The 24990-nt window shown below is 43.7% G+C and overlaps 1 protein-coding gene across 2 annotated transcripts in view; it reads left to right on the top strand.

Moving 5' to 3' along the window:
• Positions 1 to 24990, top strand: part of ankrd44 (ankyrin repeat domain 44) — a 266596-nt gene that overhangs the window by 213370 nt on the left and 28236 nt on the right. For both annotated transcript variants that reach the window (XM_070875908.1, XM_070875907.1), the window contains 4 exons: positions 9372 to 9459; positions 20990 to 21073; positions 22276 to 22421; positions 24645 to 24727. In XM_070875908.1, coding sequence (XP_070732009.1) covers positions 9372 to 9459; positions 20990 to 21073; positions 22276 to 22421; positions 24645 to 24727 — 401 coding nt within the window. The remainder of the gene's footprint in view (positions 1 to 9371; positions 9460 to 20989; positions 21074 to 22275; positions 22422 to 24644; positions 24728 to 24990) is intronic.

Here is a 24990-nt window from a genome sequence, read left to right as displayed (position 1 = left end):
GTTTCAACAGATTTTCATAAATGCCTTAATAATTTTGGAAACCATGTAGTAATAATAATTCACAATACACTTACTTCAGCTGAAATTAAGACTGGTGCAGCATTTGCCATGAGTAGGATACAGATTTGCGTCCTCTTTTTTTTTTTTCCCCCCAAAAAAGTGATTTCTGTATCTTGGCTCAGCCATCGCGTGAAGTCAGAAAGCAGAGGTGAAGGACTTCCTTACAGGGAAGAAGGAATAATTTGAAGCGACATCAGTGATCCCAGCCATTCCTACATATTTCCTATCAGTTGTCGACAGAAAGGCATGAGCTATGGCCTTGGGAGCACTTCAGTTCTTCCTCTCCCAGCCAGCATGATGAAGGACAGAAAATAAATTGTCTGCCAAAAATTAAAATTAGAATAGTGAACACCTGGAGTGTAACCTAATCAAAGCCTTAAATTAAATGTTTTTAAAAGAAAACCTTACAACAGAGTGCCTTACAGAGCATAAAAATAAGAAATAGGAGCGAGAGTAGGCTATTCGGCTCTTAGAGCCTGCTCCGCCATTCAGTAACATCATGGCTGATCATCTACCTCAGCTCCACCTTCCCGCTCTAATCCCATATCCTTTGATTCCATTAATAACCAAAAATCTATCAATCTCTCTTGAATATACTCAACAGCTGAGCATCCACAGCCCCTGGGCAGAGAATTCCAAAGATTTACAACCCTTTGAGTGAAGAAATTTCTCCTCCTCTCAGTCCTAAATGGCTGACCCCTTATTCTGAGACTGTGACCCCCAGTTATACACTCCGCAACCAGGGGAAAACATCCTCCCAGTATCTCCCCTGTCAAGTTCTGTAAGAATTTTATGTTTTAGTGAAATCACCTCTCATTCTTCAAAATTCTAGGGCATATAAGCCTAGTCCCCTCAACCTCTTCTCATAGAACAATCCCCTCATCCCAGGAATCAGTCTTGTGAACCTCTGTTGTACTCCCTCGAAGGCAAGTATATCTTTCCTAAGGTAAGGAGACCAAAACTGTACACAATACTTCAGGTGTTGTTTCAGCAAGCCCCTATGTAATTCCAGTAACTCCAATCCTTTTGTAATAACGGCCAATATACCATTTGCTTTCCTAATTGCTTGCTGTACCTGCATGTTAACTTTCAGTGATTTGTGTACAAGGACACCCAGGTCCCTTTGAATACCAACATTTTCCAATCTCGCACCAGTTTAAAAATACTTTGCTTTTCTATTTTTCTTACCAAAGTGGATAACTTCTCCTTTCTCCACATTATATTCCATCGGTCATGTTTTTGCCCACTCACTGAACCTGTCTATATCCCTTTTCAGCCTCTTTGCATCCTCATCACAATTACATTCCCATCTAGCTTTGTATTGTCAACAAACTTGGATACATTACACTCAGTCCCCTCATCTAAGTCATTGATATGGATTGTAAATAGCTGAGACCCAAGCACTGGTCCTTGTGGTACTCTACTAGCTACAGCCTGCCAACCTGAAAATGACATGTATATTCCCAGGATCTGTTTTCTGTCCCTTAACCAATCTTCAATCCATGTTAATTTGGGTTGTCAATTCTGGTTGGAAGCATTCCTGGAGATTTGATCATGTGACATTCTGATCACATGGCGTGTGATGCCGGATCACATGACATCTGATCACATGATCAAATGTTTATCCCATTCTCTTTGAAATGAAGTTTTAGTCTCAACTTCAATAGCCACACGTGGTGAAGGATTCCATGGTCTAATAGCCCTCGGTTCAAGAAGCTTCCTCCTTCCTTTCCCCATTATTTCTTTCAGAGAGAATTTTTGGTTCCCTAGTTCCCCGTTTGCTTATCAGTGGAATCAATCTTTCACTATTTACCTACAGTGACGTCCCCAGGTTTCACTTAGCTGCTCCTCTCTCGGTGCCACTCACACTCACCACCTTGCTGCTGTTGCTCTGTGGCAAACCATGTTGCCCAATCTCCCTGAGCCCCCATTCCCCAGTCTCCTCTCTCCCCAAGCCCCCATTCCCCAGTCTTTCACTCCCCAAGCCACCATTCCCTAGTCTCCCTCTTTCCCCGAGCCCCCATTCTCTAGTCTTCTTCTCTCCCCGAGCACCCGTTCCCCAGTCTCTCTTTCTCTCTCCCTGAGCTCCCATTCCCCAGTTTCCCTGAGCCCCCATTCCCCAGTCTCCCTCTCTCCACTAGCCCCCATTCCCCGTCTTTTCCCTCCACTCTAAAGCTCCCTGTTTCCGGACTCCCTGCGGCCAGTCAGGACTCTTGCCTGGGCTGGCAATGAGCAGCAGCCGGCGATGCACTCCATGGAAAAGGCTGGGAAATGATTCTGATTAAAATTAACGTGGTTTAATCTCGTTCTGACTCCTGACCCCAGGCTAACAGTTGTTAACCATTTACAGCATTTCACATCAGCGTCTGTTGTTCGAGTGGGCACTCTGGGGCAGGAAATTTAAATTGCTGATCTCCCAGGCTGCTGGAAGCAGCGCTCACATCCTATTAAAATCCTGGATTGCTTTCAATAATCACCGGGAGATCGATACCGATTCCAGTAGACTCCTTGCCAATCCGGGATGGTTGGCAACCCCAATGCTAATATATTAGGACGCGCTAGCAAAATGCTCTGATTGGCTCTCCATCATCACATGACCTCATTGCTGATTGGTCTACTTGGAGGTTAAGACACATCCAGCAGTTTCTCTGGAATGTGTAATTAGAAGCGCCCAGCCCAAATTCTAAGTGACTTTGCAAAGTGCAGTTAGAGCCATTCTGACTGCCGTCTCCAGATAGAATAGATCTCCCCCATCCCAGCCCGAGTTCCTGCTCCATCCCATCCCAGTCCAAGTTTCTGCCCCATCCCATCCCAGTCCAAGTTCCTGCCCCATCCCATCCCAGTCCAAGTTCCTGCCCCATCCCACCCCAGCCCAAGTGTATCCAGCTGCATCTCCTGACAGACCGCATTGCGGCACTGGAGCTGCGGGTGGATTCACTCTGGAGCATCCACGATGCTGAGCATGACGTGAATAGTACGTTTTGTGAATTGGCCACACCGCAGGTAAAGGGTACACAGGGTGACCAACAGGAAGAGCAGTGGAAGGAAGGTATTACAGGGGTCCCCTGTGGTCATCACCTGCAAAACAGATATACCGCTTTGGGCACTGTTGAGGGGGATGACTCATCGGGAGGGCAAAAGCAGCCAAGTCCATGGCACCGTGGGTGGCTCTGCTGCACAGGAGGGAAGGAAAGAGTGGGAGAGCTATAATGATAGGGGATTCTATTGTAAGGGGAATAGATAGACGTTTCTGCGGCCGCAACCGAGACTCCAGGATGGTATGTTGCCTCCCTGTTGCAAGGGTCAAGGATATCTCGGAGTGGGTGCAGGACATTTTGAAGAGAGAGGGTAAACATCCAGTTGTCGTGGTGCATTTAGGTACCAACGATAAAGGTAAAAAACGGGATGAGGTCCTAGAAGACGAATTTAGGGAGCTAGGAGCTAAATTAAAAAGTAGGACCTCAAAAGTAGTAATCTCAGGATTGCTACCAGTGCCACGTGCTAGTCAGAGTAGGAATCGCAGGATAGCTCCGATGAATACGTGGCTTGAGGAGTGGTGCAGAAGGGAGGGATTCAAATTCCTGGGACATTGGAACCGACGGTCTGCACCTGGGCAGGACCGGAACCAATGTCCTAGGGGGAGTGTTTGCTAGTGCTGTTGGGGAGGGGTTAAACTAATATGGCAGGGGGATGGGAACTTATGCAGGGAGACAGAGGGAAGTAGAATGGGGGCAGAAGAAAAGTAAAAGTGGAGGGCAAAAAGCAAAAAGGGCCACATTACAGCAAAATCCTAAAGGGGCAAAGTGTGATTAAAAAAAGACAAGCCTGAAGGCTGTGTGCCTCAATGCGAGGAGTATTCGGAATGAGGTGGCCGAATTAACTGCGCAGATAGCAGTTAACGGATATGATGTAATTGGCATCACGGAGACATGGCTCCAAAGTGACCAAGGCTGGGAACTCAACATCCAGGGGTATTCAACATTTAGGAAGGATAGACAAAGGAAAAGGAGGTGGGGTGGCGTTGCTGGTTAAAGAGGAAATTAATGCAATAGTAAGGAAGGACATCAGCTTGGATGATGTGGAATCTGTATGGGTGGAGCTACGGAATACCAAAGGGCAGAAAACGCTAGTGGGAGTTGTATACAGACCACCAAACAGTAGTAATGAGGATGGGGACAGCATCAAACAAGAAATTAGGGATGCGTGCAATAAAGGGACAGCAGTTATCATGGGCGAATTTAATCTACATATTGACTGGGCTAACCAAACTGGCAGCAATGCGGTGGAGGAGGATTTCCTGGAGTGTATTAGGGATGGTTTTCTAGACCAATATGTCGAGGAACCAACTCGAGGGCTGGTCATCCTCGACTGGGTGCTGTGTAATGAGAAAGGACTAATTAACAATCTTGTTGTGCAAGGCCCCTTGGGGAAGAGTGACCATAATATGGTAGAATTCTTTATTAAGATGGAGAGTGACACAGTTAATTCAGAGACTAGGGTCCTGAACTTGGGGAAAGGTAACTTCGATGGTATGAGACGTGAATTGGCTAGAAACATAGAAAATAGGTTCAAGAGTAGGCCATTCGGCCCTTCGAGCCTGCACCACCATTCAATAAGATCATGGCTGATCATTCCCTCAGTACCCCTTTCCTGCTTTCTCTCCATACCCCTTAATCCTTTTAAGCCGTAAGGGCCATATCTAAGTCCCTCTTGAATGTATCCAATGAACTTGCATCAACAACTCTCTGCGGCAGGGAATTGCACAGTTTAACAACTCTCTGAGTGAAGAAGTTTCTCCTCATCTCAGTCCTAAATGGCCTGCCCCTTATCCTGTGTGCCCTGGTTCTGGACTTGCCCAACATCGGGAACATTCTTCCCGCATCTAACCTGTCCAGTCCCGTCAGAATCTTATAAGTTTCTATGAGATCCCCTCTCATCCTTCTAAACTTCAGTGTATAAAGGCCCAGTTGATCCAGTCTCTCCTCATATGTCAGTCCAGCCATCCCTGGAATCAGTCTGGTGAAGCTTCGCTGCACCCCCTCAATAGCAAGAACGTCCTTCCTCAGATTAGGAGACCAAAACTGAACACAATATTCCAGGTGGGGGCTCACCAAGGCGCTGTACAACTGCAGTAAGACTTCCCTGCTCCTATACTCAAATCCACTTGCTATGAAGGGCAACATACCATTTGCCTTCTTCACCGCCTGCTGTACCTGCATGCCAACTTTCAATGACTGATGAACCATGACATCCAGGTCTCGCTGCACCTCCCCTTTTCCTAATCTGCCGTCATTCAGATAATATACTGCCTTCGTGTTTTTGTCCCCAAAATGGATAACCTCACATTTATCCACATTATACTGCATCTGCCATGTGTTTGCCCACTTGCCTAACCTGTCCAAGTCACCCTGCAGCCTCTTAGCGTCCTCCTCACAGCTCACACCGCCACCCAGTTTAGTGTCATCTGCAAACTTGGAGATATTACACTCAATTCCATCATCTAAATCATTAATATATATTGTAAAGAGCTTGGGTCCCAGCATTGAGCCCTGCGACACTCCACTAGTCACTGCTTGCCATTATGAAAGAGACCCGTTTATCCCGACTCTGCTTCCTGTCTGCCAACCAGTTCTCTCTCCACGTCAGTACATTACCCCCAATATCATGTGCTTTGATTTTGCACAGCAATCTCTTGTGTGGGACCTTGTCAAAAGCTTTTTGAAAGTCCAAATACACCACATCCACTGGTTCTCCCTTGTCCACTCTGCTAGTTACATCCTCAAAAAATTCCAGAAGATTTGTCAAGCATGATTTCCCTTTCATAAATCCATGCTGACTTGGACGAATCCGATCACTGCTTTCCAAATGCGCTGCTATTTCATCCTTAATGATTCATTCCAACAAGACTGGTGAGTGATACTTAAAGGGTTGACGGTGGATAGGCAATGGCAAACATTTAAAGATCACATGGATGAACTTCAACAATTGTACATCCCTGTCTGGAGTAAAAATAAAACGGGGAAGATGGCTCAACCGTGACTAACAAGGGAAATTAAGGATAGTGTTAAATCCAAGGAAGAGGCATATAAATTGGCCAGAAAAAGCAGCAAACCTGAGGACTGGGAGAATTTTGTAATGCAGCAAAGGAGGACAAAGGGTTTAACGAGGAGGGGAAAAATAGAGTATGAGAGGAAGCTTGCTGGGAACATAAAAACTGACTGCAAAAGTTTCTATAGATATGTGAAGAGAAAAAGATTAGTGAAGACAAACGTAGGTCCCTTGCAGTCAGATTCAGGTGAATTTATAATGGGGAACAAAGAAATGGCGGACCAGTTAAACAAATACTTTGGTTCTGTTTTCACAAAAGAAGACACAAATAATTTTCCGGAAATACTAGGGAACCGAGAGTCTAGTGAGAAGGAGGAACTGAAGGATATCGTTATAAAGCGGTAAATTGTGTTCGGGAAATTGATGGGATTGAAGGCCGATAAATCCCCAGGCCTGATAGTCTGCATCCCAGAATACTTGAGGAAGTGGCCCTGGAAATAGTGGATGCATTGGTGATCATTTTCCAAAAATGAGTCCAGATGAGTTGTAAAAGGAAATGGCAGGATCATCAACAGCTATCATGGCGGGGCGGTGGGGGGGGGGGGGGGGAGGGGAAAATAGGGGCAGAGGTTATGGTCTGAAATTGTTGAAATCGTTGAGTCCAGAAGGCTGTGAAGTGTCCAAACGAAAGATGAGGTGCTGTTCCTCGAGTTTACATTGAGCTTCGTTGGAACAGTGTAAGAGGCCAATGATGGAGAGATCAGAATGGGAGTGGAGCGGAGAATTTAAGTGACAGGTGACCGGAAGCTCGGGGTCTCGCTTATGGACTGAATGGAGGTGTTCTGCAAAGCTGTCATCCAATCTGGGTTTGGTCGTCTCAATGTTGAGGAGACCGCATCGTGAGCAGCGAATACAGTATACGAAATTGCAAAAAGTACAAGTAAATCGCTGTTTCACCTGGAAGAAGTGTTTGGGGCCCTGGACAGTGGGAAGGGAGGAGGTAAAAGGGCAAGTGATGCATCTCCTGCACTTGCACCGGAAGGTGCCGTGGGAAGGGGAGTGGGTGTTGGGGATGATTGAGGAATGGACCAGGGTGTCGCGGAGGGAGTAGTCCCTTTTAGAATGGTGAAAGGGAAGGAAAGGAAAGATGTGTTTGGTGGTGAGATCACATTGGAGGTGGCGGAACTGGCGGAGGATGATCCGTTGAACATGGAGGCTGATGGGGTGAAAGGTAAGGACAAGGGGGAACCCTATCATGGTTCTGAGAGAAAGGGGAAAGGGTGAGAACAGAAGTGCGTGAAATAGAACAGACATGGTTGAGGGACATGTCAACCAGGGTAGTGGGGGAGTCTTTGGTTGAGGAAAAAGGAAGACATACCGGAAGCACCAGCATGGAAGGTGGTGTTGTCAGAGCAGAGGCGACAGAGACGGAAAAACTGGGAGAATGGAATGGAGTCCTTACAGGAAGCGGGGTGGGAGGAAGTGTAGTCCAGCTAGCTGTGGAAGTCCGTGGGCTTACGTTTGTCAATAGCTTAGCCCCAGAAATGGAGACAGAGAAGTTGAGGAAGGGAAGGAAAGAGTCAGAGGTGGACCGTATGAAAGTGAGGGAAGGGTGGAAATTTGAAGCAAAGTGAATGAAATTTTCTAGTTCTGTGTGAGAGTAGGAAACAGCACCGATACAGTCATCAATGTATCAGAAAAAGAGGTGGGGGAGGGGAACTGAGCAGGACTGGAACAAAGAATGCCTGCCCTGCTTTGTATTTCCTGCATATTCTGTTTTTACTTCCTTTCATAAATCTGTGTTGACTGTGCCTAATCATATTGTGATTTTCCAAGCACTCCCTAATAATAGATTCTCGCATTTTTCCCACCACTGATGTCAGGCTAACTGATCTGTAGTTCCCTGTTTACTTTCGCCATCTTTTCTCAAAAAACGAGGTTACTTTTGCTATCTTCCAATCCGCGGGGACTGTTCTAGAATATAGGGAGTTCTGAAAATCAAAACTAATACATCCACATTCTCTGTAGCCACCCCTTTGAAAACCCTAGGATGTAGGCCATCAGGTCCATGGGATTTGTTGGCCTTTAGTCCCATTAATTTCTCTGGTACTGTTTCTTTACTAATTTCTTTATGTTCCTCATTTTCACGAGACCCTTAGTTCCTCATTATTTCTGGAATTCTTTTTGTGTCTTCCATGAAGACAGATACAAGTATTTGTTTAATGTCTTTGCCATTTCCTTATTCCCCATTATAATTTCCCTGTCTCTGCCTGTAAGGGACCCACATTTACTTTTACTGATCTCTTACTTTTTACATACAAGAATCTGTTTTTATGCCTCTTGCTATTTTACTTTCATTCGATTTTCTCTCTCTCATCAATTTCTTGGTGCTCCTTTTGCTGAATTCTAAAATCCTCCCAATCCTCAGACTTGCTACTCCTTTTGGCAACATTATAAGCCTCTTTCCTTTAATCTAATACTATCTTTAACTTTTCTTGTTAGCCACAGTTGGACCATTTTTTCCATCTCTTAAGGGAATATATATTCGTTGTGAATTCTGAATTAATTCTTTAAACATTTGCCATTGCTTATCTACCGTCATATCTTTTAATCTAGTTTCCTAACTTACCTTAGCTATCTTGTCTCTCCTACTTTTATAATTAATGTATTAACAGAAAAAAATAACAAACATATTCATAGAAAATTGAATAATCTGGGAATGAGTTACAAGGTTGTAACCTAATCTTGGGGTTCAGATACTCTGACCTTCAACATTGGACATATTCAAACATTGGTCGTTGGACATATTCAAAAGGGAGTTAGATGTGGCCCTTACGGCTAAAGGGATCAGGGGGTATGAGAGAAGGCAGGGAGTGGGGTACTGAGGTTGCATGATCAGCCATGATCATATTGAATGGCGGTGCAGGCTCGAATGGCCTGCTCCTGCACTTATTTTCTATGTTTCTATAAAATTAAAACATTTGACTCTCTAATGTCTGTTTTTTTATATGTGCCAAAGTAATACAAATTATGTGTGGGTATCAAAAAAATGATTTTCTGAAAGATCTTTCTCAACATTTTAAGGAGTTTAAGTGTCAAATTCTGAGGAGACTAATGAAAAAGGATTGTACTGCAGCAGGTTTATCTGAAAATAACTTGCATTAATTCATACCGAAATTCTACAGTAAAAACTGCATTTTAAACTTCTTGTGCTATTTCTTTGTCATGCAGATTTTAAAATTCAGAAATGCTTGTTTTGCTAGGTCATGAAAGTTGTTTGGAGGTTCTACTGGAACAAAAAGAATTTAGCAAATTTGAGGGTACTCCTTTTACTCCTTTGCACTGTGCTATGTAAGTCAATTCTGAGATAATCTTTCCAAGTATGATGAATGTTAATGTTGAGTGTTGCATGGGGGAAAGGAAATTACATTATTTACTTAGATTTGGAATATATTAAACTAATTTTAGGATCAGCATCCTATGACATCTTCACATGACTGAATACTCAACACCCATTGTGAAATCTTTAGCCAGGCCCATAATCAAAGTATGTATGGTATGTTCTACTCAACACACTCCTAACAATGTACACTGCCTTAGTGATGTGACTGAAACAAAGAACATAAGAGGGAGAAAGAGTTGAAGGATTATGGATTTGAACCAGTATTCCACCACTCCGCAGTTCTGCTTCAACAGTACTAGGAATCACAATTATATAGTGCAGTCTAGATGGATTAGTGGGTCTTTTCCTGTTTGTCAATTTTTTTGCATGTTGCCCAACCAGACTTGAATTTTTTGTAATCACAAATTTATATTAAAAATACATTAAGGCGATCAGTTGTGTGCATAGTGGAATTGTTTTTCACTGTCAATTTTATATTTCCAATCATTTCACGTAACTGGGACAAACTAGTTGATTTTAAGAAATTGAAAGCAGATACAGAATTTATGATTTTAAAAATCAATAACTTGGGATTTGAGATTTTTTTAAATTTTGTAATTAATGAAGAAACAAATTCTTCGTTTTAAATGTCCTGTAAAATCAATTATTTAAAGACAATATTTAAACAGCATTAGGACGAGTAGAATAACCCTCTCATGTCTTTTTGTTAATTTTAAATGCCATGTTCTAATCCTGGGGTGAAGACGGGACTGGAAAAAATGGAGCACTAGAAATTTGTCTTGGGTGTTGGTGCTAAATGGGCGATATCGGATTGGCTGCCCGTTACAGGCAGCGCCTGATATTCAATTCCATTGACTGCAATTCCTAGAGCATTACAGCCATGAAGTCATCGAGCTGTCCAATCAACTAATTACTTTGAAGAATTTTCACAGCCAACAAACCAGGAAATAAAAAGCAGCATTTAACCTCACTTTTTAAAAATGTCAGTGAAATAAAGATTTCACATGGGGATAAAATAGAAGTTGAAATATCATAAACAGACTTTTAAAATGATATAGTTTTTAAAATCTAATCATTTTCTATCATAATGGAGAAATTTGACAGTTGTGATTCCACAAATATAAAAATTAGTTTTTCAGGGCAAGAATGATTGTTTAGCTGTCAATATGCTGTTAAAACCACAGTTACACCTGTTCCAATAAGGCTTATCATATAATGTAGTATTTAACAGCGATATTAGTGTGGGAAAGCGAATCAGTTTTTGTCAGTTCCACTGATTTCACCGATTGCCGGCTAAGGGCAGGGGGGGACGTGGGGGTGGGTGAGATCCACAGCGCAGCCTGTGTCAGAGCAGTGAATGACTGACCTCAACTTCAGGATTTCCATATTTAAATGCTCATTCGCTAAATCCCGAAGTTGCGGTCAGCTTCAGAGGGGAAATGACGGCGTCGTTACCACAGCAAAATCACCATTATGTCTTCTTTAAAATTTGAAGTTATTGTGCACTTCAGTATCTATTTTTGAATGTTGTGATTATTTAGAAGTGCACTATTTTTATGCTGCCTTTTGTAAAAACTGTGTTGCTTTCAATTACATATTCATTTTCAGAAGGGTGTAGTCCAAAATAGGTATGCTCTTTTTTTTACATTTTTAGGGTGTGTTTAAAAAACAGTAATTTGATTTAATCTTTCCAACCCACCCATAAATGGTGGATACTGGAATATTTTAAGATTAGAAAGTTCAACCTTAAATTAGATCTTCATATTCTCACTTTTCTATGTGTATTTACTTGATTGATTTAATTTATTGTATGTATAAACTTTCTTTTTTAAATATTTTCTTTTGTTGTGTTTGTGAGGTTCAGAGGGATCTATTGCAGAACATCAAAGTGTTTCTCATTGTACTTCTGATGAACTGTTTTAGATCAGGCCATAAAGTGTGTTATCACATTTGAAATCTTGTTTTGAATGAGAGTCAAACTGATGGTTTGTGTAGTGTCCCCTGCACCTTACTACAGACTCTCACGAGGCATGGATATATCAGACACGGTCACTCTGTGACCTTCACCTTTATTGCCAGGACCAAGGAGTCTTGACCCTGGGTGGGACCTCCCCTTTTATACCTGGAAACCCAGGTGAGGAGTGTCTCCTGCAAGTTCACCCCCTGTGGTCAAGGTGTGCATTTCTAGGGTACAGGTACAGTGTCCATGAGTTACAGTTGCATGACGATGTCATTGCAAGATATTTAAATACATGACATCACCTCTCCCCTTAAATCTTTTTGTTTCAGAGGTTAAGTCTGTCAGGTGGTTGACGCGCTCTCGTGGAGCGCCGCAGTTGTGGCTCTGGTGGCTGAGCCTCGGCACGCGTCTCTGTCACTTGAGGTGATGCTGGCCTGAACGGGCTAGCCGCAGGGACTGTGCATGCTGAGGGCTGTCTTTGTTGCTCATCCGCTGGCAGTGGTGTGGGTGCCATCTCATGCTCTTCTTCAGGTTCCTCCGTGTCTATGCTGAACCTTTTCTTTACTTGGTCCAAGTGTTTGCGGCACATCTGCCCATTGTTTAAATCGGACCACCATGACTCTATTTCCTTCTTTGCAAATTACGGTGCCCTCAAGCCACTTGGGTCCCAAAGCATGGTTAAGAACAAATACCGGGTCATCTATTTCTATACACCTCCCCCTTGAGTTTCGGTCATGGAGCTCTGTTTGGGACTGGTGCTTGCCCTCAACAATGTCTGCCAGGGCTGGGCGAATGAGGGACAGCCGCGTGTTGAGCGTGCGTTTGATGAGGAGTTCCGCTGGCGGAACTCGTCATGAAACGCACCCGTGAGCGAGTGTGGGCGGAACCTGTAGGCCAGCAGGAGACGCGATAGGCGGTACTGAAGGGAGGGTCCTTGAATGCGTAGCATGCCCTGTTTTATGACTTGGGCCGCCCGGTCCGACTGGCCATTGGAAGCCGGCTTGAACTTTGCTGTCCGGACGTGCTTGATACCATTGCCCGACATAAACTCCTGGAATTCATGGCTGGTGAAACACGGGCCATTGCCACTAACCAGGATTTCCAGCAATCCATGGATCGCGAAAACCGTACGCAGACTCTCCACGGTGATGGATGTCGTGCACGAGTTCAATATGATGCACTCGATCCACTTCGAGTATGCATCGACAATGATCAGGAACATTTTCCCCATGAACGGGCTCGCATAGTCTAAGTGAAGACGTGACCATGGTCTGGTGGGCCAGGGCCACGGGCTGAATGGGGCCTCCCTGGGGGCATTGCCCAGCTGGGCACACGTCGTGCACCTGCGAACCCAGTGTTCCAGGTCTGAGTCAATCCCCGGCCACCATACATGTGACCGGGCAATGGCCTTCATTAACACGATGCCAGGGTGCTCGCTGTGGAGTTCCCTTTCTTTCTGGGGCATAACTACCCGGCTGCCCCTTAGCAGGCTTGGGGCAGCCTGCTTGGATGGAGAGCTCATCTGAAACGGTCTGACTTTCTCGGGGCACGCCCTGTGTGCGGGCGCCCAATCCCCAGTCAGGACACATTTCTTTACCATGGATAGGAGGGGGTCCCTGTTGGTCCAGAGTTTGATCTGGAGGGCTGTGATGAGGGAGCCCGCAGTGACAAAAGCCTCAACGGCCATGACCATCTCGGCGCTCTGCTCCGACGCCCCCTCGGTGGTGGCCAGTGGGAGCCTGCTGAGCGTGTTAGCGCAATTTTCAGTGCCTGGCCGGTGCCGTATGGTGTAGTCATGCGCAGCCAGCGTGAGAGCCCATCGCTGTATGCAAGCTGACGCATTGGCGTTGACAGCCTTGCTGTCGGATAGCAAGGATGTTACCACCTTTTACACACTGTAAACACAAGCGAGTGCTTCCTTTTCGACCATGCTGTATCCACGCTCTGCCTGGGAGAATGACCTGGAGGCATAAGCCACCGGATGGAGTCGGCCGTCATCGTTACTCTGCTGTAACACACACCTAACCCCGTAGGATGACGCATCGCATGTTAAGACCAGCTATTTTACAAGGGTCATACAAAGTCAACAGTTTGTTGGAACATAGCAGGTTCCTCGCCTTATTGAAAGCCCGTTCTTGACAGCCCCCCCAAAACCATTCACAACCTTTACGCAGGAGCGTGTGTAACGGCTCCAGCAATGTGCTTAAGTTCGGCAGAAAGTTCCCAAAATAGTTCAAAAGTCCCAGGAATGATCGCAACTCTGACATGTTGCCGGGCCTAAGCGCCCGGCGGATCGCCTCCGTTTTTGATTTAGTGGGCCGGATCCCGTCTGCGGCAACTCTCCTACCCAAAAACTCGACCTCTGGGGCCAAAAACACACACTTGGCCTTTTTCAGCCGCAAGCCTACCCAATCCAATCGGCGTAGCACCTCCTCCAGGTTGTGGAGGTGTTCTTCGGTGTCTCGACCTGTTATGAGAATGTTGTCTTGGAATACGATCGTTCCAGGAATGGATTTGTGTCTACCCCCGCACCTCCAGCATGAGCTGAGATTGAGATTGCTGTTAACAAAAGGACTATTGCCAGGCATTCCTCTCTGGCTGTTTCTAAGCACTCTGATGGTGGGTGTTAATGATCCCATCGCGGGACACATTGTTCCTCGAAATGACGTGAATTGCCGATCCCCTTTCCATTGTCCTTGTTGCAGGCCCACCCTCGAGCCTGTTGCTGCCTGGGCGGTTTCGAAATGCCCTTGCCTGCCTGCAGGGTCCCGAGCCGCGTTCACCATGTTAACTCCCTGGTCCATTGCCACGTTTGGACCAGGGCTGCGCGCGTAAATTAGCTTGGTCTCCTCTTCCCCTGCCATAAAGGTCTGAGCTATCAACGCCACCCCTTCTAAAGTCAGGTCCTTGGTCTTTATGAGCTTCCCGAAAATGCCGGCATGATTAATGTCCTCGATGAAAAAGTCCCTTAACATCTCCCCCCTGCAGGCATCGGAGAACTTAGAGACTGGCCAAGCGCCGCAGTTCCGCCATGAAGTCCGAGACGTTTTGTCCCTCCCGACGCCGGTGAGAGTAGAACCGGTGCCGGGCCATGTGTACGCTACTCGCCGGCTTGAGTTGCTCACTAATCAGCTGGCTGAGCTCTTAAAAGGACTTGTCCGCCGGCTTTTGGGGTGCGAGCAGGTCTTTCATCAGCGCATACGTCTATGGTCCGTAGCTGGTCAGTAGATGCGCCCTCCGCTTGTCAGCCACTGTCTCTTCCAGCCAGTCCTTTGTAACAAAGCTCTGCTGGAGTCTTTCCACGACGTCGTCCCAGTCCTCCCCCGCACAGTAACGTTCCTCTGTGCCACCGGTGGCCATCCTCGTGGTTCGGTGATTCCGGTTTCTCGTCGCCAGATATAGCGTCCTCTGCACCTTACTACAGACTCACACGAGGCATGGATATATCAGACACGGTCACTCTGTGACCTTCACCTTTATTGCCAGGACCAAGGAGTGGGACCTCCCCTTTTATACCTGGAAACCCAGGTGAAGAGTGTCTCCCGCAAGTTCACCCCCTGTGGTCAAGGTGTGCATTTCTAGGGTACAGGTACAGTGTACATGAGTTACAGTTACATGACTATGTCATTGCAAGATGTTTAAATACATGACCGTTTGAACGTCCTTTCTGGCTACTGGCTGTAAGGATTGGTGGTGAAGTGAATTTGTATACAATATCACAGCACACAACTGCCCTCAATTCACCAGTCTGATTCACTGAAACATTTGTAGGAAAGGAACACACTATTCTTGTTGGGTGTGTTATTGAGCCACTTTTAACCGGTGCACATTGAGGCCTGAGTTTACCCCATAATCTGACTTGTGCATATTTGTTTCTGATAACTGGTTCAAAACTGAATAAACTATTTATTAGCAATCACATCCCGCACTTTGATGAACAAAATACATATATTGTTTTTCAAAAACTGTAAACGAGAATACTGTCTTCCATACATCGAGGAAATTAGGACTATTTAATATTAATGGAATTTCAGATGCATACATAGAAATACATAGACGTTACAGCATGGAAACAGGCCATTCGACCCAATCAGACTGTCGGTGTTTACCGTTCATGTAAACAAATCGTTTCTGTCTCAACCACTAACCCTGGAAATTAATCTGTGTAAAGAAGTTTCTGCTGCTCTCGATTGTAAATCTCTTCCATTTAATCTTGTGTCTCTGGCCCCTCGTTCTTGAATCCTCAACTGCTGCATACAGTCTGTTTCTGTCTACCCTATCCCATATTTTCATAATTTACAGATGATGTTGATCATCATTAGGAACTATAAAATTGAAGTTTCTTATTTCACACGGCCCAAGTCAAAAGACATACAGCTATGAAATTGGTCAGTTAAATCCAATTCAGGAGAATAGCATAAAATTGCTGAAAGACATCTGAATTTTGTGGTTTGTGGTTAAAACGCACACCATGTGGATTTAGAAAGTTATATAGCAATATAACCAAATTGTTTTCCCCGTAATCTGGTTATATTTTAGCCCTACTCACACTTAATTTTATGTGGTGCTGTTTGTCAGTGACCTAAACATTACAAATCTGCACAAACTGTTCAAACAATCGAATCTCTGTATTTTAGGTGCTCTTTTTTTATTGTGTGTGTATATATAATTTTATTTTGCACTCATTGCTGTGTTGTAGAATGCCCTCTAGTGGCGATCCAAAAATAGTGTGCACCTTCGGAAAAAAAATATAAGCCCTGACCGGGACTAATGCATAAATCTGTCTGTATCATAAGTTTTGCAGCTGACACATGCCAGTAGCACACAAAAGAGTATTTGATGTAGCTGTAGTGCATGAAACATGCTGATTTCACATTCGCTTAAAAAGCTATTTACATAAGAAATAGGAGCAGGAGTAGGCCATAAGGCCCCTCGAGCCCGCTCCACCATTTAATACGATCATCGCTGATCCGATCGTGGATTTAGGTCCACTTCCCTGCCCTCTCTCCATAACCGCTTATTCCCTTATAGGTTAAGAAACTGTCTATCTCTGTCTTAAATTTATTCAATGTCCCAGCTTCCACAGCTCTCTGAGGCAGCGAATTCCACAGATCCACAACCCTCTGAGAGAAGAAATTCCTCCTCATCTCAGTTCTAAATGGGCGGCCCCTTATTCTAAGATTATGCCCCCTAGTTCTAGTCTCCCCTATCAGTGAAAACATCCTCTCTACATCCACCTTGTTAAGCCCCCTCATAATCTTATACATTTAGATAAGATCACCTCTCATTCTTCTGAATTCCAATGAGTAGAGGCCCAACCTACTCACGCTTTCCTCATAAGTCAACCCCCTCATCTCCGGAATCAACCTAGTGAACCTTCTCTGAACTGCTTCCAAAGCAAGTATATCCTTTCTTAAATATGGAAACCAAAACTGCACGCAGTATTCCAGGTGTGGCCTCATCAATACCGTGTATAACTGTAGCAAGACTTCCCTGCTTTTATATTCCATCCCCTTTGCAGTAAAGGCCAAGATTCTGTTGGCCTTGCTGTACCTGCAGACTAACTGTTTGTGTTTCATGCACAAGTACCCCCAGGTCCCGCTGTACTGCAGCACTTTGCAATCTTTCTCCATTTAAAGAATAACTTGCTCTTTGATTTTTTTTCTGCCAAACCTCACACTTTCCAACATTATACTCCTCCATCTGCCAAATTTTTGCCCACTCACTAAGCCTGTCTATATCCTTTTGCAGGTTTTTTGTGTCCTCTTCACACATTGCTTTTCCTCCCATCTTTATATCGTCAGCAAACTTGGCTACGTTACACTCGGTTCCTTCATCCAAGTCATTAATATAGATCTTAAATAGTTAGGGTCCAAGCACTGATCCCTGCGGCACCCCGAGTTACTGATTGCCAACCCGAGAATGAACCATTTATCCCGACTCTCTGTTCTGTTAGCCAATCCTCTATCCATGCTAATATATTAACCCCAACCCTGTGAACTTTTATCTTGTGCAGTAATCTTTTATGTGACACCTTGTCAAATGCCTTCGGGACATCCAAATACACCACATCCACTGGTTCCTCTTTATCCACCCTGTTCTTTATATCCTCAAAAGAATTCCAGCAAATTTGTCAAACATGACATCCCCTTCACTCTGCCTGACTGAATTATGCTTTTCCAAATGTCCTGCCACTGCTTCTTTAATAATGGACTCCAACATTTTCCCAACCACAGATGTTAGGCTAACTGGTCTGTAGTTTCCTGCTTTTTGTCTGCCTCCTTTTTTAAATAGGGGCGTTACATTTGCTGTTTTCCAATCCGCTGGGACCTCCCCAGAATCCAGGGAATTTTGGTAGATTTACAACCAATGCATCCACAATCCCTGCCGCTACTTCTCTTAAGACCCTAGGATGCAAGCCATCAGGTCCAGGGGATTTATCTGCCTTTAGTCCCATTATCTTACTGAGTGCCATCTCCTTAGTGATTGCGTTAAGTTCCTCCCCACTATAGCCTCTTGACTATCCACTGTTTGGATATTGTTAGTATCCTCTACGGTAAAGACTGATACAAAATATTTGTTCAGCATTTCTGCCATCTCCATGTTCCCCATTACTAATTCCCTGGTCTCGTCCTCTAAGGGACCAACATTTACTTTAGCCACTCTTTTCCTTTTTATATACCTATAGAAACTCTTGCTATCTGTTTTTATATTTCGTGCTAGTTTACTTTCATCGTCTATCTTCCCTTAATTATTTTTTTAGTCATTCTTTGCTCACTTTTAAAAGCTTCCCAATCTTCTGTCCTCCCACTAGTTTTGGCCACTTTGTATGCCCTTATTTTTAATTGGATACCCTCCTTTATTTCTTTAGTTAGTCACGGATGGCTATCTTTTCTTTTACACCCTTTCCTCCTCACTGGAATATATTTTTTTTGTGGAATATCTCCTTAAATGTACGCCACTGTTCATCAACCATCCTACACTTTAATCTATTTTCCCAGTCCACTTCAGCCAACTCTACCCTCATACCTTTGTAGTCTCCTTTATTTAAGCTTGCTACGCTGGTTTGTGATCCAATTTTCTCGCCCTCCATCTGAATTTGAAATTCAACCATTCAACCACTCGTTCCAATGGGATCCTTTACTAGGAGATTGTTTATTAATCCTGTCTCATTACACAGGACCAGATCTAAGATAGCCTGCCCCCCTGGTTGGTTCCGTTACATACTGCTCAAGGAACCTGTCCCTTATGCACTCTGTGAACTCTTCCTCAAGGCTACCCTGACCAATTTGATTTGTCCAATCAATATGGAGGTTAAAATCACCCATGATTATTGCCGTTCCCTTTTTACAAGCCTCCATTATTTCTTGGTTTATACTCCGACCAACAGAGTTGCTACTGTTACACTGAGACACTGGCCCCAATATTTATTGGGAAGGCCAGGAGGGTGCAATGGAGAGTGAAAACGGCCAGGGAATATGTTGAGACCGGTGATGCTGAGGCCTTGGCGAACTTCATGGCATGACCTCATTATAATTTTTTTCTTCTGCTTCCAGCCCAGCAATGCCAAATTGGGGATTTCCCTGACAGTCAGAAGTGGGGGAAGGCTGGAGGTCCTTCGGACGGATGGGGGGATGGAGGGAGGCGGGCGAGCGGGGTGTGCAGGGAAGAGGTTTGCGATCAGGGCAGGGGGGAGAGAGAGAGGCTGCATTCAGGAGAGAGAATGCAGAGGCTACCTTGAGTGGCCAGGAGTGAGCATTCCTGTTCCCCATTGCTCATAAGGATTGCTTTATAAAAATCACTTTAGTTCTAGAGTCGACAGTTCCCGCCTCTCTATTACTGCCGAGTTTTCCTTGTCCTGGGAAACCCGCGAGGCATCTGTTAAATTTAAATCAGGCTCCCATTTGCACTGTGGGAGCCTGATTTGAACTATGTTATTGAAGTATCCCACCTCTCCACAGTGGGGCACCCGTACGTCACAAAACCCGCTGCCATAAAAGCAGCAACTGACGTGTACACGGCGTGTTACGGATGCATTCCCCATTATAACATTTTTAATCCCCTCCGCCTCTCGTTGTGGGGCGATTAATATTGAGGCCACTACACATTACTGTTTCCAACAACCATTTTGTTTGGTTCTGTTTTGTAAAATAAATTTTTTTTAAATTCCAAGTCCTTTCAGTGGATCTCTTAATTCTGATCCTCTCTCCTATATTCCCCTCAAAATAAAATGAAACATAAATTAAATAATTCTGAACAAAATCCCAAAACTTGCCAATATATTTTATCCATTGTACCTGGCTGCTTCCAAAAACTTTCTTCAAGAAAGGGCCACTTGCACCCCTTATTTATTCCTTGACATTCTTCCTCCCCTCCCCCCAAGCCTTAGTCCAGTTATCTCTCGCCTCTAACCTCGCTTGTACTGAAGACTGGACCTCGTCTTGACTGTCTGTGTGCAATACCACAGGGGATTGATTGGCAACTGATATTTGCTGGGTTATTCTCGCATATAATTGCAGGTACTTCTTATCCTGGATTGTTAAAATTTGTTAAACTAACAATACCTTATTTAATTCGAAGCTTATTTCAGGAAGTAAGAAAGAATTTGCATTTGTGTTTCCCTTTTGAACTTTGAAATTGTTCAAAATAGGATCAGAGGGCATAAATTATTGAATATATGTTTAAATCTCCTATCCGAGCATTTCACTCAGTGATGTTTGGAATAACTTGCCAAGTGCAGTGCTGATTTAAATGTTAAGGATGTACAAAATATATTTGGATGCTGTGATAGAATATTTACAGTACAAGAGAGATGAGCTTTGATGGACAAAATGGTCTTTAATCATCCTTGACTTCTGTACATAGATTTTCAGTAAGATAAAGTTGGCATTACAAGGTCACTGTAAATAGAGCGTATAGCCTACTTTTACAGGCGCAAGTGTTTAAAAATACATAAAATCATTAAAATTAAATTAAATAAACACATATGAAAACATACTTTATTGTTTTAAAATCCCTCCCCACTATGGTAAGTTTATTTTAAGGCATCTTTTTAAAAAAAAAATAGTCGGGAAAATATTATTTTTTATAAGAACTTTAATTTAAATGATTCTTAAATATGTCGTGTATTTTTCTATTTTTTATTGATTTTTTGTGAGGGGGGGTTCTCATTCATAATAATGGGAACTCCAACTTACGGAGTTCCCATTATTATGAATGAGAAAATACTGTACCTTGATTGGCTGCCCAGAGCCATGTGACTACAGCTCCAGCCCTGCGCACGTCCTGACGTGCACGCGCTCCGATGCGTAGGAGTGATGCCTCAGGCTCGAAAGTTGAAGCGGGCGCAGCAGCAACAGGTAAGTGCGCAGTTTTTTACCTTTTTTCATTAGTTTGCCCACGGGAAGACCTCTATCAGAATTTCAGGCCCATTCCAGATCCTAATTGTTGGATGAAGATATTGCTCTAATCTGTTTTTGCTCTATCAGCATAACCACGTAATGTTCTTTTGCTTACAGAATAAATGACCATGAAAATTGTGCAGAAATGTTAATAGAAGCTTTAGGTGCCACAATTGTTGATTCCAGAGATGCCAAAGGAAGGTATGAGAAACAAATGGAATTTATAGTTACATAATCCTATATGTTTTAAAATTAAATATTAAAAATAATTTGCTCCAACCATAAATTAAACTTTAAACTAATTTCTGTTTGTGAGATGTGAAACTCGAACTGAAATTTATTTTGATGCTTAAAAAATGTTAATTATGATATTGCACTGCACAAATTGGAACCCTAATAGTTGGGGTTAGAAGGCTATGGATTGGTGGGAGAGGGAGGGAACTTCACTTTGTGAATTTTCCATACTAAACCATCTCTTACAACTTTTGCTTCTTTAAAATTAAGATTACTTAAGTACCATTTTCAATGATTATGTTTTTTGGCATTAAGAATGGTGTTGCTGTTCAGCTGTATTTTTTTTTGTTTTCGAATATTAAATGATTTTGAATATTATTTCTTTTGAAATTCTGATATGTACTGTAACTCTGGTCTGGTGCTTCCAAGCATTATTCATACTCTTATGCATGCAAAGCTCTGAAAATGGATTGGGGGGACAGGGTGGCACAGTGCGTTAGACACCAGTCTTGCACCTCTGGACCTGTGTTCAAATGCACTCCAGACTGAGGGACACAAATCTTCTATGTCTGCTGACTGCAAGTGTCCTTTATGAAATGAGTTTGCGTCTTAATCAAGCTCCTTGTAGGCAATTGGCCCACAGCATAAAACTAGCCCAAATTGGTCATCTCAATTAGAAAGGCCATAGGGTGGCTGGGAAAAAACGTCACACTTGTGCAGAAAAGGTTACTTCTGAGGTAACGTTGGGGCTGAGGCACCTTGGGGCAGAGTGGAAGGAGTTTTACATTGCATCTGGCTGTGATGTACATGACTTGGACATTGACATTGTGTGCCTCAAATTGGAAGAATTCCATTCCCTTGTACTAACTTCTTCCAGCTTTAAGGAGAATAAACGGTTGTTGGGGGCGGGGGCGGGGGCGGAGAGGGGGAAGACCGATTAGAGACTAAGTGGTGAGCCACAAATGGTGCTGATTTTCAACCACAAGTCCAGGCAAGCATTCAGAGCTCAAAACCTTAACTGGTTGGTATATATGATTGAACAAGGCAAGATTTAAATGGCACTGTCACTGTGACATCACAAGGAATTATTTTGTTCATTGGAACTTTGGTCTTTTGCAATTTAATTACATACATGCTGAAGATAACTATTTCTGGTACTGTATTTTTAGATTCCCACTTCATGCAGCTGCTTTTACAGACCATGTGGAATGTTTGCAATTGCTGTTAAGTCATAATGCACAAGTGAATCCTGTTGATAAGTCAGGGAAAACTCCATTAATGATGGCAGCTGAAAATGGACAATGTGGAGCTGTAGGTATGTAGCCTTGGCTTTTCTCTGATTTCCAAAATGATTGCACTGGTAAAGCAGAAAGTGAAATTGTGTACTTTTGTAAAAGCATTTCTGCCCCAAAATGTCCTTGAATAGTCAAGACGACAAGTCCTTTCGTAGTTCAAGTAACTTGCATATTTCCGCTAAGAGAAGCCATATGGGTCAGTACACACATGATGTGGGAGTGACCTCTGTTTTCAATGTCAGTTGTTCTTGTTTAGTATTAAACCATTTCCTCCATAGATAAGACAGAATTTCTAGGCAAATGTATAACATTTATTTTTAAAGGAACTCCTGACTTTATTTCACATCAAGTGTGTTGTAGCCCCCAGTACGTTGATGGAAAATTGAGACGTGGTTAGAGAGTGACATTGAATAAGGATATGGAATGCTGTGTATCATGCACAGAGCAAGATAAATGCAAAGGGAAAAAATGTTGGGAACAGACAATAAATTTCCTGTAATAAAAGCAGAAAATTCTGGAAAAACTCAACAGGTGAGGCAGCATCTTTGGGAAGAGAAACAGTTAACTTTTCAGGTCGCTAACCTTTCATCATAAATTTCCAGTAATGGTGATCTGCATACTGATGTTGTAGTACTGTTTTGGAGCTTATAATCACAAGAGTGGTGTGAAATGCTAGCTCATCCATATCTGGGCCCTAAATTTGTAATCTGCTTCTATTCAGACGGTTTGTTCCAAAAGAGAACCATTACAACAAAATCGTTTTTAAAAAGTGAATTGAGTTGCAAGGTACTTTAAATTTCTCATTGCTGCATTAAAAGATGTTAATCATAAAGGAGGGACACAACATGAAAAGAGTAGGTAATTGGCTTATCGGCGCAATTAATTCAATATATTTTATAAATTCCAAATTTTTAATTTCAACTCGACACATGCAACCAGAATTGCAGTGTGACTGAATTCTTATCAGTGAAAGTCAAATACCATGTCAACTTCCTATAGTCAGTCAACTCCAAACTTGCTGTTAAACATCGAGGGACGAAATTGCCCCTTTTCTTGAGGCCAACGGGGCGGTAAGGCCTTACCATGTGGGGGCAGGCTGAGGGTGTGACCCATCCGTAATTGCTCCTGGGCGAGAGGCAGCGGAAACGACCCCTTACCGCCCGATTGCGACCCTTTTTATGCCCCACAGGGGAAATTGCCCCGCGGGAGCACGGCCGCCGTTGGTTGGTGCGACTGACAGCCTCGCGAGGCGGGAAGCTGCCAGAAGCTGGGATGTGTGGCCGCCATTAAAGGGGATGGCGCACCGCTGTGGCCAGCAGGCAGCCCGGCACCCCTCTTGGGTGCTGGGATGCTGGCCCGGCCGAACCCTTCCCTAGTGGTCCAGTGGGCACCACGGAGGCCTCACAAGGCCTCGCAGCGTCCCTCCCCTTTAACTGAAGGGGAGGGACATTGCTACGCGTTAGCGCGACGTGGTGACGGACCCCGCTCCCCACCCGAACCCGCGCCTGGACAGCATCAAACAGCGCCGCAAAGCGCTGGGAGGCGGTGTCACAGTTGAAGAGCCGAATTTTCCACCTCTTCTCTCCAACTCCCGCCAGGCAGAAATAATTCGAATTATCCGCCCAAAATGGGGCGGAGGACAATTCCCACCGCCCCCTCCCCTCCACCCCCCCCTTTAATGTTGGCTCCAAGCATCCTGTGAACCTGCTGGGCAGTGGAAACAGCAGGACAAAACAATGGTTCTGTTATAAGATGAGGGAAAGGCCAAAAAATAGTTGCAAGAACTGTGGAGTTACTAAAATAGAAAAAAAGAGAACCAATGAAGTTACGACATTTTAGAAATGTTGTTTCTAAACAAGCAATCTAGCAATTTCTGCTAAGGAAAATGCCATTGGAAATACTATTAATGGTAAGTACGCCTCTTAAGAGCATAAGAGATGTATTTTAAAAAGTGCACACAAAATATCCACATTGAGAAACTTGCACTGTTCAGTAAAAGGTGGACCAAAGAATTAGAGGTACATTTGTCAAACACAAAACATGTTGTTCACATTGATGAAAGTGTTGCAAATGCTTGGTGGACACTGAAATTGAAAAAGGAAAGGGCATACAGGTCTTGATCTGTTTCCAAATTGACCAGTTCCACTGAGTTTTGCTAACTTTAAGTTTTAATTGTGATGACTGCTGCTATTGGAGTTTTAACAATCCTTTTATAACCAATTTCTACCATTTTTCTATTTCAGAGATCTTGGTAAACAGTGCAAAGGCTGACTTAACTTCAAAAGATATCAACAAGAATACAGCTCTTCACTTGGCATGTAGCAAAGTAAGAACAAGAAAAGGCCATTTGGTACCTTATACAAACTTTATTGTGGGTTATATCCAGTACTTTTAATCTTCAGAGGTGACGAACCCTGTGAAAACTTCTAAGTGAATTATTTTCTTCCCTAGCTCCCGACATAAACTAACACAACTCAAGAATTTTAATCTATCTATATAATCCATATTCTTCAAAACTGATCACTTCACATTCAACAACTTACACTTCTGTGGTCCCAGTGTAATAGCATCCATTGTATTCGAGTATTT

The sequence above is a fragment of the Pristiophorus japonicus genome, chromosome 3 (genome assembly GCF_044704955.1).
Source record: "Pristiophorus japonicus isolate sPriJap1 chromosome 3, sPriJap1.hap1, whole genome shotgun sequence".
In the NCBI taxonomy this organism is placed as follows: Eukaryota; Metazoa; Chordata; class Chondrichthyes; family Pristiophoridae; genus Pristiophorus; species Pristiophorus japonicus.
Note: the sequence above shows the minus strand (reverse complement) of the source record. Positions and strands in the feature narration are given on the sequence as shown.